The sequence below is a fragment of the Nymphaea colorata genome, chromosome 9 (assembly GCF_008831285.2).
Source record: "Nymphaea colorata isolate Beijing-Zhang1983 chromosome 9, ASM883128v2, whole genome shotgun sequence".
NCBI lineage: Eukaryota > Viridiplantae > Streptophyta > Magnoliopsida > Nymphaeales > Nymphaeaceae > Nymphaea > Nymphaea colorata.
Window position 1 is genome coordinate 15,388,346 of NC_045146.1, and position 18,466 is coordinate 15,406,811.

Sequence of the window (18,466 nt, forward strand, 5' to 3'; positions counted from 1 at the left end):
CTCACGCCTTTTGCCCCCTGAACTTGATGGAAGTGCATCAGCTCTATATATTCCCTCAGGCCATTAATATGCAAAAACTGGAAACTAGCATCCGCATGTGTAACACGCACCCAATCAAGTTTGTAAGAGGAATAAACTACTTGACGCACTGCTGCAGTCCTTGAAATATATCGTCTATTTTCCACACATTTTCTTAATCCCCTTTGGTTATTTGTTTCAGTTCATCCGCAAAGCATGAAGCTTATAACTCCATGCTGAACTTGCCAACAAACTTGATAAAAACAGCCTCCAAAAATTACGCAAAGTTGGAAGATTTGACTTAATCCAATAGCAAGATCATTAAGCATTATAAGCCCTAGTTGAGACAAAGTTTAAAATGAACATGTATTATCAATTGGAACTGTATATACTTCATCCTTAATATCAGTAGACAGCAACCAGCTCCAGTAATATTTTTCTGCTCCAAGAACAATTGGAGACACAGAGAGAGGGAGCTTTTAGTTCAGTTTCAGGATATTCCCTTTGATTAAATGCACACTGCAGTTTAAAACTTTAAACTGGAGTCCAAGACCTTTCCAATGTATCGTCATGAAATTCAAATTGGCAGGTGCGACTGTCCTCCTGACCCTCCCTTGTCAACAGATATGACAGAAAATAGTGAATCCAAAGGTCGCTGCTCTTGCAGCAAAGCTTTCGTCCAATGGGAAAACCCACCTTTAATACAGTCGCCACCTTCAAAATGCCTCACTGACAAAAAGGAATTCTCCGCCCACAAAGTCAGGTTAATACTGTGATGAACATAATATTTGACACCCATGAATTCTAATCCAGTAAAGTTGGAAAAATATTTGCAAGCTAGTATAATAATCTATTTTCACCAACCTTCAGTACTTCGATAAATTCTCTTCCAAGCCAAATTATAAATAATAAAAAATTAGGCAAACTAATTTTTTTTGTTTCATGATCCTCTTTTGTGAAGGAAGAGTAAGTAAAATTGCTGGAAATGTTTCATAATGACATAATCTATACTTTTACAACAATAAAGTCAGAAAATGTTGCATACTTGTCACGTGTATCAGGAAACCAATCTCTTTTTCCCTAACTATGATACTCTGAACTTCTCTTCCACTGCAAACTATCTATAACAAAAAATTAAGTGAACATGATCACCTATTTTGAAGGAAAAAAATTTCCTTAAGATCTTCATATTGAGAGCCTGTTATTGAAATGCACTACTGCATTCTTTAATTCCACCCACACCTCCCCAAGACTACAAGGGTCCTTGAACATGAAGGATGATCAACAATATTCATCACAAATTTTCTGCACCTTCAGGTTATCGAATTGCCTGCTTCACCATCTGTAGCCCACAAATCTCATAAACGTTATTAGGAGATAAAACTATAACTGAAATACCAAGATTATTCCTAATTACCGTTGCATGGTAATCAGAAACATTGGCATGCAGACATATCTATCCAACAGAAATAAGGTCCTACATACATGTCTCTCACATATAAAATAGTATATGTGTCCACCAATATTTACAATATAATATCTGAAACAAAAAATAGTAATCATGGAAATACCATCCTTTCAGTTATCAATTTCCAGATATGAGAACAGAGAAGATACTATGGTTCCAATAGTAGCCACATCATATACTTTAGAGCAACACACCTGGCTACATTCAAGAGGTTTAGGAGGAAGCACAGGTGAAATATTTATGAACCACAGGTGAATTTGCATGGCCCAAGTTTGAACTTTGAAGGTATCAGCACCTAAAATAACAAGAATTTACACAAAACAAGAAAAATGCGTCAAAATTAATTCAGTATGGAATTGGGATTAGAAACAGAAAATGATAGAAACCATAATCAGATTGATGACAATTTCAAGCACACCAAACACTTGATTTTTTTGTTGTATTTTTAATTTTCAGCCTTCCCGGTAGTTAGCTGACAGCTTTTCAGGACAGGAAAATGTGTTGCCAGTGCCACTGCAGCAATTCATGAGGTAACATCCTACTTTCCACAAAGTAAACAAAATGACGAGCTTAGTACTAAAGTCAAGGATATCCTATACTGGATACAACATTTCATGCACTTATCTTTAGATAGTGAGTCCAAGGAAAAAAGAAGTTTCTCCTATATATAGAATTTGAAGACTTCTGTTCCACAAAATGAAATAAAAGTAATAGGTGTCATTACACTTGAATCACCACATGTATGAAGATACACCATCATATCTTTCTTCACTTGACCAGAAAATTTTGGATATGGAACAAAGATTTCTGGCTATGGTATCATGACTAGTTTCTTTGGCCATCAAATTCTGCATGAACATTTCAAATTTTAATTCATTCACTCGTAAACAAACCCAATTTGCAGTATTGACACAATTTTTAATGGACTAAACTCTAAAGTTGTGAGTATAAAAAATTATTTGAAGTTAAAGAAGTCCGTATCCTGAAGCAACCAAGAGGCAAAGACAGAGCATAGTAAAGACTAAAAAGTTATAAAAATTTTCAACAAACACACCACATGGAGTCAATTCTATCTTCATGAACCTGTGGATCAGCTGCAGATTCATAAAAAACAATAAACAAGTACTCTCATATGACATATCCAACTTATATGCAAGCATATGCTAGCATATTCTTCCTCAGCAGTCAATCAATGGAAGGATCTTGAATTATGCATAAATAAAGACCTCTTATATTAAGGAACCTGGACTTCCAACTATCTGTACTAGGTTCCGACACCAGACCAAATTTATAGAAGATCAAAAACTTGAAAAATGTAATATTCAAGTAGGAAAGTAAATATTTGGAAAAAAAGATGCTGCATAACAAGATGACTCCATTCAACAGTTATAACTTTTAAATTATATTCAAGTAGGAAAGTAAATATTTGGAAAAAAAGATGCTGCATAACAAGATGACTCCATTCAACAGTTATAACTTTTAAATTAAAAATTTAGAATCTTTCTACCAAGGCAAAAGCTTTAAGAACAAATTGGTTCCTGTTTATAATTTCTGCTTTCCAAAGTATCTGTCATCTGAGTTAATATAGGCACCTTTGCGCCAGAAGAGGATCTAGTCCACCATAATATGGTTGGATCAAAATAAGATTGCCTGTGGGCTGTAGATGAAAAGCCATGTGGATTGTCAATGTCTAGCTTAAGTCAGACGGATACTGATACAGGTATAGGGGAGCAGGTACAGACATCGCAATTTTAAAATTTATGGGAACGGGGATATGACAAAGTATATATACATGTACACATATATAAGCGTGCAAAATTCCACAAAAAACATGCAAAATTAATAGAAAACAGGTGAGAAAAATGCAAAACAGGTAAAAAATGCATCCTAGATAACTAATATAAAAAAATAATATGCAAAAATTTAGAATTAATATGAAAAATGTAAAAACTAATATGTTTTTTTTTTTTTCAAAAAACATGTCCAAGTGTGTCACCGTACCCATGTTGGCATGTCGACATGCAACTTTCCCGTATCCATGTCACTTAGTGTCTAGCACTAGACCCATTCCTGTAACCAAAGACTTCAAATGCACCATTATTTGCTACTGTAAACTGCGTGCAAAGTCAAAAAGACACATTAAATCTGTATATTGAGTTGAGAGCTATGTCACAATGTACGTGGGATAAGCCCACATACCAGTACCAGCACAGTGGTATGCCGGTACTGTTTTAGTGGTACGGCATGGTACGGCTGGACAAATCATATTTTTTTCATTTTTTTTCTTACATTTCAACCATATTTGTGTTAGTTTATTTATGTTTTATGAGATTATATGTAGAAATTATAGAAGAAACTATTAAAAATTGTCTTAATAATGTGTTTGTATATATATATATATATATTTGGTCGTACCCCCGTACCAAGATTTTCTAAACTGCCGTACCTGTGCCCGATTCCCCATACCCATACCTATGTGACATAGGTTGAGAGATAATCTGGATATGCAGTACAAAAAGGCCATTCCACATTCTAACTTATTGTGACTTGAAAATGATTTCATCACTTGTTATTTGCTCTTGCAAGCTCAACAATTTCAAGAAACACTATACCTTCCTTTCTAGGAAATTGGTGCACATTTTTTTGGCAGGTGCTTGATTGTGTGTTTTCTAATATAGAATATAAATGAGAACCGCGATTATTAATTTATTTTATTGATAATAACAGAGTCTGGAAACATCACCAGAATTTCCACAACCGATGTTCCCAAGAGGAAGTGCATATTAGCCCCAGCGATGGAGAGTAAAAATTGAATGATCTGTGTGTACTAGAAAATGCATATTAGCGGCTGATACATGAAGCCCCAATTTCTCTAGCTTCAGCCCATCCCACCATCATCACAACAACCGCTTTTTCACAACTATAACTGCTACTTAATCATTCTATACGATGTCAAGCAAATCCTTTTACCTGCGAATTGAATGATTACCTTGACATGTTTGTCTACCTTCTTTTGCATGCAAACTATTTTTCATCAGTTGCAAAACAGTTCACGCGGTTGTAGGCACATCATACCCAACCATGGGAAACTCTTTATGACAAGGGAGTGTTTGTATGCAGCACCTTACCTATACTGGACCGTGAAGTACGATGAAATTTCCAAAATGTATCTAAAAAATTCCTGTGCGCATCTATGCTGATAATCACGAGCACAGTCACTGGTATACTAACATAGTTACCAACATTCTTAATGGCTAGATTGTCCTCGAATTTCACCCCAAGGAGATCGCTAAGGCAGCTGCAAGTAAATCTATTTAAACTCATATTCCCAATCAAACACTTCTCGCCACTATAGAAGAAGTATAATTGGACCGGAAACATGACCATCAAGAAAAATTTACCGTCAAAAGAAAGAAACACTGTTCACCCAAACCACCGCCTACTCCAGTTTCAGAACGAGCTCAACAGAGGAGGGGAATAACGGAAAGAATTCCATACCGATCACAACCTGCTAAAAGATTCGGTCGATGGTGTGCGACCGTATGGCTACCCCTCATGTACCCGTGATGCGCCTTCGAGGACGCTATTTCTACACTTCGTCTGAAGACCAAACAAGAGATATGAACATGCTCTTGCTCAAGGAATCGCCAACGAAACCTGAAACACCTTAACGAAAGAAAACTTCAGTAAAAAAATAAAAAACCAACCACATATCCAGAAGCAAATGGCGACAAGCGGAAGGTAGCTGACCGACACTGATGCCACGAAACCGCAGGGATGACTGTGGTTGAAGAAGGTGCTAGAATGGCGGTGGTAGTGATGGTGATGGTGGTGGCAATTGGGCTCCTCCTGAGAAAGTTGGTGGCAAAGGACCAGGAGGAGGAGGAGCAGCAGCAGAGGAAGATGAGGAAGAGGCAAAGAGACAAAGACAAGAAATTGCTTTCCGGGGGGTCACCAATGAGGCCGGTGGCGAAGAGGAATTTAAAAGGTTTTTCCCAAAAAAGAAAAGATCTGTTCTGATCTGGTAGACTGGTTGCATTTCTGTTTTCAATTTAGGCATTTTCTGGAAGAGGAACTACAAGGAACGTTCGATCAGGAAGTATGCTTTGCATTCTACAATTTAATATTTGGCCGCACAGTTGTTGACAAAACATTGCATTGCAGACCAAACTAGTGATACAACTTCATAAATTACATTAAAATGACGTTGACAATGCAACTTCATTCTTGTCCCAACACCCACTTGAATAGGTAGCCACGAAAGAAACAATGCTTTGGTATGGCTACTTTTCGTAAAAAAATAAGAATAGTCATGGAACTCCCACTTTTTGCAATCACAGGTGACGTTAGTAATGCAACTTCATCTTTAAGGCCATTTCTCAAAACCCTCTTGAATTGGCAGCGATTGGCAACATAATGCTTTAACAAAAGATTAAGAATAGCCATCAAACTTTTTTTTTCTCGTGATCAACATCACTTGGAAAGAAAAAGAAGCTCCAATTCTAAAAAATAGAATATATCTGTCATTTTTCTCAATATTGATTTCCGGTTTAATTTATAGCAAACTTTCAAAAACATACTTACGGGTTTGGCAATAATAAAAAGGGACACCTAATTTTTTATATTTATATGTTTTCCCTGGTTAATTAAAAAGGTTCATAAATTTATTTTGTTGACTGTTAAATCACTGAAAAACATCACTTTACCTTTAAAAAAATTAATAAGAAGTACTTAGGTTACCCTAGAGTAATTTTTTGATATTAAAATAACAATGATGAAAAACGTCACTTAGTTTTATTATGGGTAACTGTGGGAAGCTGACTTTTACGGGCAAGAAGCGTACTTCCATAGTTGCACATCTCATTCTCGGCAAAACTCTGGGAAGTGGTCTAGCGATATTTTAAAATTTTCTGGTTTCCCTCGGACTTCTCGAGGATATGTCAGTTGATATATTTTTTGCATCATATTCACTTGGAAAATGTTGCAACCAAGATTGAAAATTTCTGTTGTCGAAAAGAAATTGAAATATTTCCACAAAGTGAGCTGTTGATGACTGTGACTATGATATGCAGAAGAATAGCTTATGATGTAAAGCAAATACTTGGGCAGGCAGTTTTTCTCAGCTCAATGGCCGGTCTCAAATCTCCATGTTTGGCCTTGGTTTTGTGTTCATGGAAGACCTTCAAGTTGTCTTGGAAACTGATTCAGGGACACTTGAGAATTCCAAGTTGGTAGCGAAAAATTAAGCTAGTTTAAGTTTGTTGCAGGACATGCTTTACTAGAGAAAAAGCTAATTTTAAACTAATGGTGTAAACAAAGAAAACTGTTGAGCAGATATTCAAATGCGGTCTTTCCAAGAATCATCGTTCTGCACCTTCACGAGCATGAGTTCACAGGGTTTCTACAGATATTGCTTAGATGTCACTAGCAGAGGTACAAATGAATGAATCCTGATCATGCTGTTGGTTAATCACCTAACAGACTAAACTAGATATTCCAACATACTACGGAAAAGATAAACCGTGTCCCTTCACCATTAGTTTATGGTCGTAGATAGAGGTATCAAAAGAGGCATAAATTACATATCCGGAACCATTTTCACTCCAAACAGCTCCTTTCCTTAACTCTCATGTGAAACTGCATATTTGATTTTTCGCCTTGAAAATACTCATGGCAACTCATAGTTTCTGCTTTCTGCCAAGGTTCTGCAAAATAAAAAAGAAAATTATATCTAGCTCTCTGTTTTTTACATTATCCACTAACAAAATGGTCCAGATATTCTTCAATGTTTTTACATGCTCCAGCAGTTTTACATACTACGTTTGAAACTTAGTAACTATGTAGCACTTATCTCTAAGCAAATTAAACTAATTCTAGTCACAAGTCCAGCAAATGCTCAATTTGAGTTGTCAACAAAGCCTGAGCCACAAAGTTCCTTGATTGCCGGTTGTAAGGTTAATGTTTTCATGAAGCTGCACCAAACTAAAATATACTGATTTGAGCAGAATTTAAGAAAAAAATGGACCTTCTATTAGAAAGATGGGAAGAAAAAAAATTACAGACTTTCCTGGTATAATGACATCCTTGAACTCAAGATTCGTTTTACAAACTGGAGCTGCAGCTAACTAAGCACATTTCGAAGATGATGAAGCTATAGCCTTCACTCTTGTCCAAGTTCACGCACTAACTGCATTGCTGCCCTTCCGCAATTGGTGCCAAGCATTTTCCCGACACTGGATTTTATCATCCATCTGGACCAACGCCAATTACCAAGCTCGCAGCCTACTGTTGGATATAATGTATGACTTTCTGGTGCTGGAAGAGAAAACAGCAATTTCTCGCGCAATGACGAACTGACCGAGTTATTAATATCTCAATATTACCCTAGCTTCAATGAACCTTATTCTAAAGTGCAGATCAGCACATCCTCCTCTCAAGCTGTACATGGCAATCCTATTCATTGAACTTTAAGAAAAACTTTATTCAGAGAGAGAATGTAACAAGATCTTTTCGAGCTGTATAGGCCAATCTTCTCCAAGAAGATGAGGTTTCATTTCCATTGCCACCCGAAAATCCAGCATTGAGGCCATAAAACTCTGCTGTGTTGTCTCTCTGTAGACAGCAGGGCTTCTGCCACGTAGAAGCCGTAGATCACTCTCATAAAAGCCATTCATACCAGCAAAATGATTAACTGATGGAACTTGTTGGAATTGTTTCTCATCATGTGGCATTGCTTGTTGATAATGCCTAGTTCTTGCTCTCGGTATAACCAGGCAAGCTTCAATCATCCTTTTCATAAAAACATCCAGTCCATTGTTTAACAAATTAGCAGCATCCATCGTAACTCCATGAAGGCCACGGGAGTTTGCCATTAACTCCATTCTTTTCCTCAAGGATTCAGCATCAGGCAGCTCTGTGTTTTCCCTAAAGCTCCCACTCACATCACCAGTTAGATCACTCCGTGCACTACCAATGCTCATAGGACAAAAGGGGACGCCTAAGGGAGCCCTAAGAGGGCTTCTGCTGCTAACAGTTTCTTCTTGCTCAACTTCTTCCCCTTCTTCTACTGTCACAACTTCAACAAAAGTTCTACTGTCAATAGAAACCATCTCAGCCATGTTCTGCTCCACTGGTCTGTGCAGATCACATGAATTCATCCCCCCATTATCTGGCGCTCTCACAGTCGGCTCGTCATAAGAGTTACTGTTATGCTGAGCAGAATTATTAGTTTTCCCGTTGGGCCCAAGTGGGCTTGGCCGATCTCTAACCTTGCAATCTCGCAGACTCTTCGTCCTGACTTTGCGGGAGCACCATGGTCGGCCGGGATCATGAAAAAGATGATTTCTCTGACACGGTCCTCCAACTCCGACACTCTGCGACCCTTCACTAGTAGCCTCCTTGGAGAGCGGAGGAGGCAGATCAGCAAGAGAAGCATTCTTAAATATCGACGAGATCAACTTATTATGCAACGCAATGTTCTCCCTTCCGATCGCAGCAATGCAGAGTTTGTCGAATTCCTTCTTGCTCAATCGCGAGCTAAGCAATCCTGTAAGATGATGAAAATACCGGTCCGACCTCTTCCGCCCGATTTTGTCGAGAAGCTGAGCTTTGATCTCAATGACATCCACCCGCGGAGTCTGCCGGGAGGGCGACATTGCTGCTCCCCGAATTCCCGAAATAGAAATGCTCAGAGAACGAGAAACTCAGAAAAAAAAAAAAAAAAAAAAAAAACAACTAGGGTTTGTGAATTCATAACATTGGAAAAAAACCAATTTTTTGTTTGTGGCTCTTGACCCAAATTTGGAACGGATATTGCGTTCTAGTCAAATTAGAGCTCAATTATGCACCAAAAATCACGAAACTGTTCGATGGCAGAGCTGAATCAGCTAGGGTTTTAGCTCATCAATCGAACTAGCGGGACTAAACCTCAGAATTTGCAGAACCCGACTGAAGCTATAAGTTTAGGAGAAAATGAGGAAAACAAGAAACCCCAATTAGGATTTTCCTTAGCCTGAGCCATTGAAGCGGTTGTTTTTGAACAAGAAGCATCGGAATTCTTACTATTCAAACAAGAGCCAAAAAACCAATCAGAAGAATGGCAAGGAAGAAAACTGATATGGTGCAAGCGCAAATGCAAAGTGAAGCCGAAATCAATCCAAGGAAAGGCCAGAAAAGGAGATCACAAGTAGGGAAAGAACAAGTACCACGAACAATAATGAGCTCCCACTCTCTTTCTCCCTCCTCTTGCTCTCTCTCTCCCTCCACCTTTTGTTTCGTCTCGTGTTGATCAAGCCCTTCTATCTCTCTTTCTGCCTTCGTTACGCTCTCTTCTTTTGCTCTGTACCTCTAAGCCGCAACCGGATTGAGCAGGCCAGAGTGTTTGCCCGCGAGATTTTCACAAGATCAAGCGAAAGTTCATTAATTCCACGCAGGGAAACATTGGGGGAGAAAATCTCTCTCTCTTTCTCTGTGGAGTCAACAGACCAGAAGGCCTGGTCAGCGCCACCGGTTTCTTGACCAAGGCTAAGATCTGCCGGACCGAGTAGCGAGATCACGGCGCTGGAGCAGGATCCGGGCCGTCCATCCCGGAGATGGACGGTGGTCAGTTCTAGTGGCGGATACTAGAAAGAACTGCTGCTCAAATGAAGTTGGTCGGGACATTATGTGAAGATAGCGGCGTCACAGTTTGGCATTTCATGTGTATCCCCAAGCAGGTTTTTTGGTTTGTGTTGTTTTAAGGAAACAAGTAGGTGGGTACGTCTTGAGATGAGATCCCATTTCGTTTTCTTTCTTGTCTTTTAGGAATATCCCAGATAAAACAGGGAATTGAATTCAGTAGTTCCAAAACTATGCTTCTTTCAGCATGGAAATCTTCCTTTTTTTCTTAATCACCGGACCTCTGATTCACTTCAAAAATTTTGGGCTCCACTTAATCAGCGAAAAGGAATGTTTTCGGATATACTTTAAAAACTTTGCACGTTTGGTCGGTAAAAGGAAAAACATGCAAAGCAAATTTCACGCAAACAATGATAGAGCGGAAATATAGACGAAATGTTTTCCCTTTTCTAAGAGGAGAAAAGGTTTTGCTTACAGAGTTTCAGAAGATGGAATAGTTACGCATAATTTTACCTTATTTACGAAGATTACTTGTTCTCTCAACCAAATTAGTCTAACTTTCATTTAGAACTGTCTTTTACCCTAATTCACCTTAAACAGCGAAAATGATTTTTATCAAAAATAATAGTACTAGTACTTGATGAACCTATATTGGACAAGTTTCACCTAGAAACAAACGTTGAGGAAGGTTCAACTCTATGTAGATAAAGGCCTTGTCGGGGAATAACTTATCTTGAGCTGCTCTTAATTGAGGGTGAATCCTCTGTTTTGAATAAAGTGGTGCATCATCGATTGGTAAACATGGTTGAAGGATCTCAAGCATATGATTTTCCACTCTTTCAGGATGAAATGGAATTTGGGGGGAAATGCATTTAAGGTAAAGTTTGAATGTGTTTAATGTTAATGGAAAGGTTATTCTTAAGTAAAAGGGCATACTTAATTTTAAGTATCACATTTCTCTCAATGGGTTGGTGATCAAAATCCAAAGGGCATACATAAATTTCTTGACGATGTCAAAACCCGCAATTGAGTTTGCTTCATTCTTTCTTTTATTTCATGCACCCAACAAGTTTACAAAAAATTTTAGTGATAGTAGCATTCATATATAAATTTTGCATTGGAAGGTGCACTAATATGAAATATGTGAACTTACCCTATCGAAAATATGGATTTTTCACACCTTTCATTTTGAAGATCTTATGTAATCAGGTGTATGAATCTCTTCTTAAGACAATAACCGACATTTTCTGTGAGTCGATGACACCAATCGTTGCCCCCAAACATATATGATAGTTCAGAACATATAGAGCAACTAATGGATGTCTCCTCAGTTGATCTTTCTGCTCAATCAGCAGAACATGCATGGGTGTTGAACTGGTCATGGCCATTGTCTTCAAGGCCTTAAGTTGAACTAGTTCCATGAAACTGGCAAAGGGTAATTAACGTCTTTCATCGAGAACGATCAGAGAATACTAATTCACATTAATCCAAAAAAATAAAGAATGACTTGATACTTTACAATCCCAAACAGTGTCCCAGCGGTTGGCTTTAAAGGTGATGCAGGGTCGGTAAAGACGATCGAAGGGAGTAAGCAATTGACATGGGCCAAGAGTATAAAGGAGGAAATTTTAGTGTTATTGAAGTTTGTGTGGTCATCTGATGTCATCCTTAACATATCATGGTAGCTTCTCTCTCTCTCTCTCTCTCTCTCTCTCTCTCTCTTCTCTCTGTCTGTATACACAGACACGCGCGCACACACACACAAACACAATAATGCTATAGTCGAACACCGGAACATTCCATTTCAAGGAAAACCAATTGGAAAACGGAATTAGTCGCAATATACCCAAAGGAATCTGGTTACTTGGTCATTAAGTAGTAGCAAACAACTTCTAACCGAAACATCTTTCATGAATTTAACTAGATAGCCTACTCTTAATTCAAGCAGGTATAGACTTTTTGAAGCATGAACATGCTTTGAATTTTTTTTTTTTTTAGGTGTCTTTCTGTGATTCTAATTACAGAAGCTCTTCGTGCACACTGGAAACTTCTGTGCAGCTTCTTCTTGCGCTAAAATAACTTCAATGAAGAGTAATTTACGCTGAAAGTTTGACACCAAGATCCTTTCAGCTCCATTTTCAGCACGTTTCTGAAGCCTTACCATCCATAGCCTAGAGGGGCAACCATGTTCATTTCACCTACTACAATAGTTTTTAGCTAGAAATGTCTTCTGATCCTCTCATGGATGCTGAAATGGACTCCAACTTTTTCCTGTAACTTTTGCTACGCTGAGCTGAGGTAATAAAAAAGGGAAATTAAAGCATATCACAGGTGTCCTTGTTTCCAAGCCTGTCAGAAGAAATGATGTTTTACCAGCAATAGCCAACCTTTTGTGTAAACTGTAAACTATAGATGCTTCGTAAATTATTTCTTTTACAAGTAAATTGCTTATCAATGCAGGCTGCATAATGTCCATACCTTCTAGGAGTGCAAGATGATTTCCGCCACAATGATGTTGCTACAAGAACTACAAGTACAAGCACGATTTCACATTAACAGAAGAATTCCCGTACTTTTGACATAGCCTTCCAACCCAGCACCCTGATTACATTTGCTGTCAGCTTCTACAAGTGTAACAGGTCCAAGATCCTAGATTTTCATATGCATATTTGGTTGGTTCAGATTCAATGGAGTTATGTCTGTGCGCTAAGCAAGACACACCAAAGGGCTACCTGATTCAAGTGGTGGTCAGTGAAACAAGAATACCAATTTAACAATGAGATTTGGCAACAAGAGTCTAGGCAGCACCAATGGAAAAAAGCACTAACTGTATCCTTTTTCAGGAAAAAGAAGTTTCATGTGCATATTTGGTTGCTTCAGATTCAATGGAGTTACGTCTGTGCGCCAAGCAAGACACACCAAAGGGATAGCTGATTCAAATGGTAGCCAGTGAAAAAAGAATACCGAATTAACAATGAGATTTAGCAACAAGAGTTTAGGTAGAACAATGGAAAAAAACACTAACTGAATCCTTTTTCAGGAAAAAGAAGCTGCGTCATGTATTTGACAAATGTCAACATGCTGAAACTTGCTGACTGAAGGAAATAGATACATATAGAAACAATTCGTTACCCATTACATGGTAAAATTTACAACTTCAACAAACTGAAGTATATCATTTGGACAATGGCATTGTTTATGCTCGAGAAAGCTTTAGTCCAACTTTAAGACTCCTTCCATACTGCTATCTTCATTATGTTCTTCCTTCTTAGCATAAGATGGGTCAGAGAGAAGGCATACTGATGCCTCATCTATTACTTCCTTGCCTTCACAGACTGCAGGAGCAGCTTCATGAACTTGGCTTATAGGTAGAACCGTGGAATCAAACATCAGCCACTTGTAATTCTTCACATATTCCATGCTAGGATACAAAACAAACCCAAGTATAATCACAGCTGCGCTCACAACAAAAGTCTTCAATGAAGCGAGACACATAACAAGAACGAGCAATAAAGCAGGAGGAAGACAAATAATAATTGCCCCAGTGGTTCCGAAAGGAACTCTATATGGCCTAGGAAGATCTGGCCTCTTTATTCGTAGCTTTATGAAAGCGGCAAACTCAAGAAGCATCCCAACCGAATAGAGGAAGTTTAGGAATTCAATAATTTCTTGAAAGCTCATCCAGGACAGGAAGACTACTCCAGTTGCGGAGCATAAAATGCTCAAAGTTGGTGTACCATACTTTGATCTGCAAAAATTCGTTTAAGCTTTGCTGTCACAATTTTCTTGCTGACGGTTCCTTTTTTGCTCAACCAGACGTTAATCAAATAAATAATCAAAATACTTAGACAGAAGAACAACAATTATAAGCACACATTTGGGACACAAAATTCACGGGGAACGACAAATACCTGTAAGAGAATATTTCAGGAAGCATCCCCATTTCACTCATACCCAGCAGCTGAAATGCATCACTGCTCATTTCTGCTTCAAAAAGGCCTATATTAGACAATGCTGCCGCCACTTGAATCCATGACCTGAGCCATGCACCACCAATCAGCATCCCAACTTGAGCAAAATAACCATCACTCCATTCACTAGCGCTGATCTCCAGAGCTCCAGTACCAGCAAGCAAAGGGATCAAATAAGAAAGCATGACCAGAATGACGGCCCCAAACAGCGCCTTCGGGAATGTCTTGATAGGGTTCTCAATTTCTCCAACCAAAGTACTGGCTTTGTCCCAGTAATTCAAATTCCAGAACATGCTATTAAAGTACCCCCTCCAGTTTACCTTACTCACATCCATAACCAACCATCTTCTGGGCTTCAACCTTCTAATTGATAGTACACCCATCACAAGAAATGGCAGAAGAGAGAAGGCAGCGAGCGCGACTGACGCAAAGCCAACTATGGCTAGGCCTCTATAATTGAGGTATGTCAAGCAGAATGTCATGAACAGCAGGAAAGGTATTCTAGCAATGGCCATACTGAAAACCGGAACGGAGTGCTTCAAGTAATCAAGGAACAGAACAGGGTACAGAGCATTGTCCATGACACCGCTGAACCATTTCCAAAAGCCCTCCTGGAACCCCCAAAAAGGCCCAAAAGCTGCAGATATCCAAGCAACATAACCACCATTTTCAGGGAAACTTGTCGATAGTTCTGCCGTGATCAGTGCCTCGGGAACACTCCAAATGAGCGGGAAAGCTAGAAAACCCAACAAGGCCAACAGAGGACCCCCTCCTGCTTTAACCGAATCCTCCACTCCAAACGGCCCACCAGAGACCTCATAAAAGATAAGGGCGATCAGAGGGATGAGTGTCAACCTACCGTTATTTCCATGATTGTTACTACAACTACCACCGGACGTTCCTTTGTAGGCATCATCCTCCTGCCTCAATTCTTCATCAGCCATCGAGCCGCCCCAAAACTGAGTGCGAAAAAATCGACTATCCAATATTCCTTTTTCCAAAATTCACCACTATCGGGTGACAGCTTAATTTCCGATTAGATCTCTCAAAAACATAATATGTATGCAACGACAACAGAGAGGAGCTGGAAGGTAAGGAGTTTTTGTACCCATACGGTCGCAGGAAACGAATTGCAGAGGAAACGGAGAGCCTGAAGACATCCCCATCTGCATAGAAGATGGGTATTGACACAAGGGGATGGCATTTTCTTCTACAATCGTCCGTGAATGATTTGTCCATATTGGCTGCTACCCATCTGCAGGTAAACCGATATCCCGAAAGAAATTTTACAAGTTTCTCGATGGAAGTCTTCCTCAATCACCTTTCTTTCCGTCACGAATCTTGCAAAAATTGGTAGGTGCCCACTTGCTAAACGGTGAGGAATAAGATCTCATTGATCGGGTGGCGTAAAGAATATTGGTCTCACTTTCTCTTGGAGAGCACGAGAAGATGTGGAAATGGCGGCCACCCGATGCCCTCAAGGTTGGAGATCTAAGGGGATCAAGTCAACGGTTGGACGTCAACGAAAGAGATCAATGACTTCAAATAACAGAGAGCTAAAGGGTGAATCACTTCATCCCTAACCAATAACCATGGTCGTAAGTCTCGTTGCTCGGGCCTTCGGTAACAGAAGAAGAAGGGATCATTTTTTTACTTCAGAATTGACAATAGAAAACAAAGCACGTGAAGGCATTTAGAAGAATCAATATGTTAACATCAGATTAATAACATGGCAAACAACCCCAGGAACGCCTCATTGAAGTCGAGTTAAACGTGGCTTCCAATACTTAGTATATCTGTCCTGCAATTTTGGCCTTAACAAGCGAGTCAGCGACCGCCAATGGCCCGCCCATCTTGGCCGGAACTTGACCTTGTCAGAAACCGCGGCAACCCCAGGAATTTTGGGCTGAGCGATGCTAATTAAAAAAACTCTTAGGAGTACCGCCGTATATAAATGAGCAAATATCTAACAAAATATGAACCTTCTAATGTGTTTGTAAACATTCATTTGATATAAATCAATTCTTAGTTCAAGTTATTTTTGTAAAAAAAAAAAAAAAAGATCTTTCTACTATCAAAATATTGATGTTAAAATAACCATTTGTTTTCAATTAATGAAAAAATAGTGTTAAAGTAAAAAAAAAATGACTAACCTAATATATGTTTCTCACCAAATTACACTTAAGATTATCTATAAGGTTAGATTGCAACACAAATGCTTTAGTAATTAATTTGAATGAATCTGATTTTTGTCTCGTACCTAAATGATATGATATTTACGAACCTCTCTCACTCTCCTTATATATATATATATATATTATAATCCCCTCGCCGGCAAGCCTGCCAAGCAGCCATAAAATATTCGACAAAATAACACAATTTAAGTGTGTTTCTGCCGATGGTTCGTTAAAGAAATAGGAAAAGCATGATAGAGTGGTGAGAGGCTCTTTTTTCTTTGGGTTTCCTCGTTTTGGTATTATTCATCTTTGTGCGAGAAAAGATGCAGTGGTCTTCTTCGATGTAGCTTTTGCCCTGCATTCAGAATTTTCCATAAAAAGATTGGTACTTGCTGTTTTTCTTTTTTGCTCATTTTATTTGTCTATATTGTAGTGGTCGATAGCATCGCCTCCAATTTTTGAATCCACTGATCAAGGGACCAAGTTGATCATTTCTCAACATAGTGGCATTCTAGACTTTCGTTGTGTGAGTTAAAACATGGATCTGAAAAATAGGAAGATGATTTGCCTCAAATGTGTAACAGGACGATTGAAAGATGAAAGATATTGTTTCTTAAGTGAGGATTTCAAGTGGAGATCTTAGGCTAACTTCAATCTTTAGTTTGATGAACTGATGAATTTTTGTCACGAATCTTTTACCATGTTAGTAAAAACATGCCATGTTAGATCCATGGATCTTAAATCTGAGGTAGTCAAAGACACCATAGGTTTGAGATCCAAGGAACTTAGATGAAACCCAGTTTGATGACCCTCCGAGAGTACCGGACGTCCCTCCCTCTTCCTTTTCTCACTCTTGCATCCGCCCTTAGTATCAACGTTCAACTGCTCAATTTTTTGCCTTTTGTCTGTCTCAACCTCAAGTGAGTTGCCGGAAGCCACTGAGTGTCTCCCTCCTTTTTAGTTTTACCCTCAGCAGCTACACTCTCCCCTTATAGATGCCTTTTTTTTTCTTTTTTGACAGAGGACTTGAAGAAACCGTATGTTTTCCTCAAGAGAGGACTTCATGCCTTCAAAAAGACTTGAGTTGGATCCATTTCATCCAATTTTCTCAATCCTTTCATCATCACTTAATTCATTAAAGATCTTATGTATTTTTGTCTTGGAGGACAAAGGTAGACATATATATATATGAAAACTAGCACTATTAAATAGTAGCATGCAAGAGAAATGGATGTCATTTGTACAACAAATGAAAGTGAAAATCCTTGCCTAAATTTAGAGAGAGAGAGGGTCGCAAAACAAAATTGGGTGACAAGGTGCCACCAAGTATTACAAACAAACAAAAGCAAAAACAAACAAAGAGAAAGAAAGCATAAGGGCCCACTCTCTGCCCAATACGCAGCATGATATGAACATCTGCCTTGATCAAGCGAAGATACATGGGATCTCTGTGGGGTGTATGCTCCACAGATGATGAACCTGGTTCAATTCAATTATATGAGGATTTGAGTTATTGCCCCAAGGTCAATTGAAGTTTTGTTAATTATGTATTTTAAGACAAGAACTAATCTACTTAGCTTTTATAATGACATCTCTAATTTGAAGTTCAACATTCTTAGATTATATGAAGATAGCACGTATTAAGATTTTAGCTCAGTAAAAAAAAGGGGGGGGTAAAAAAGTGACTATAAACAAGCAACCAACCCAACTCAATCAGTCAGATGGACCAGTTGCTGATCTTGAAAAAGAGGGCAGGTCGTCGTCTCGAACAGGTTAGGGCAGGGGTCAATCGCCAACATTGCCTGTTAATGGGTGATGTAGGCTTGTGGTACGAGTGATGTAATGCAACGGATCATTATGTTTTCCTTCCTGCTCTTGCTCTTTGATCAATGAACCTCCAGCTGTCTTGTCTCGAGCCCACACCACACTGAATTGTGCAACCGCCCATTATGAGCCCCAACCCATCTTAAAAGCCCAACAACTACTTCTTGGGCAGTGTTTGTTCCCTAATTTGATCCCTAACGACACAAGTACCCACCAACTCCATGCGCACCTTTTATTTTCATGCGATCCCATATAAATAAATCCGCTGCAAGTGGGAATCTTCATTTCTCTTAACCCCTAAGTTGCTTCACATAGCTACGGCTTTTTTGAGACCACCACCATCAATTTTATAATCGCAAAGATCTGTTTATGTGTGATATAATTCATTAGCC

The 18,466-nt window shown here is 38.9% G+C and overlaps 2 protein-coding genes across 6 annotated transcripts; both read right to left on the bottom strand.

The window, feature by feature from the left end:
* Positions 1-398: 398 nt before the first annotated feature.
* On the bottom strand, positions 399-10,157 carry LOC116260525 (uncharacterized). Of its 5 annotated transcripts, none has more exons than XR_004174121.2 (5): positions 9,691-10,157; positions 5,241-7,191; positions 4,985-5,143; positions 1,681-1,781; positions 399-1,360 (listed from the first exon to the last, which is right to left on the bottom strand). XR_004174121.2 is itself a non-coding variant. In XM_031638949.2 (2 exons), exon 2 carries the CDS (start codon positions 9,139-9,141, stop codon positions 7,966-7,968), a length of 1,176 nt encoding a protein of 391 aa, XP_031494809.1. In that variant the 5' UTR covers positions 9,142-9,143; positions 9,691-10,140; the 3' UTR covers positions 7,494-7,965. The 5 variants fall into 5 exon arrangements, 1 of the variants encoding a protein (XP_031494809.1); XR_007574280.1 differs by having other exon boundaries at positions 4,995-5,143; positions 5,237-7,191; XR_004174120.2 differs by having other exon boundaries at positions 5,237-7,191.
* A 2,888-nt stretch (positions 10,158-13,045) lies between these two features.
* LOC116261053 (probable polyamine transporter At3g19553) lies at positions 13,046-15,689 on the bottom strand. The gene is made up of 2 exons (XM_031639649.2): positions 14,014-15,689; positions 13,046-13,850 (listed from the first exon to the last, which is right to left on the bottom strand). The coding sequence occupies exons 1-2, from the start codon at positions 15,015-15,017 to the stop codon at positions 13,316-13,318; spliced, it is 1,539 nt and encodes a 512-aa protein (XP_031495509.1). The 5' UTR covers positions 15,018-15,689; the 3' UTR covers positions 13,046-13,315.
* Positions 15,690-18,466: the final 2,777 nt, after the last annotated feature.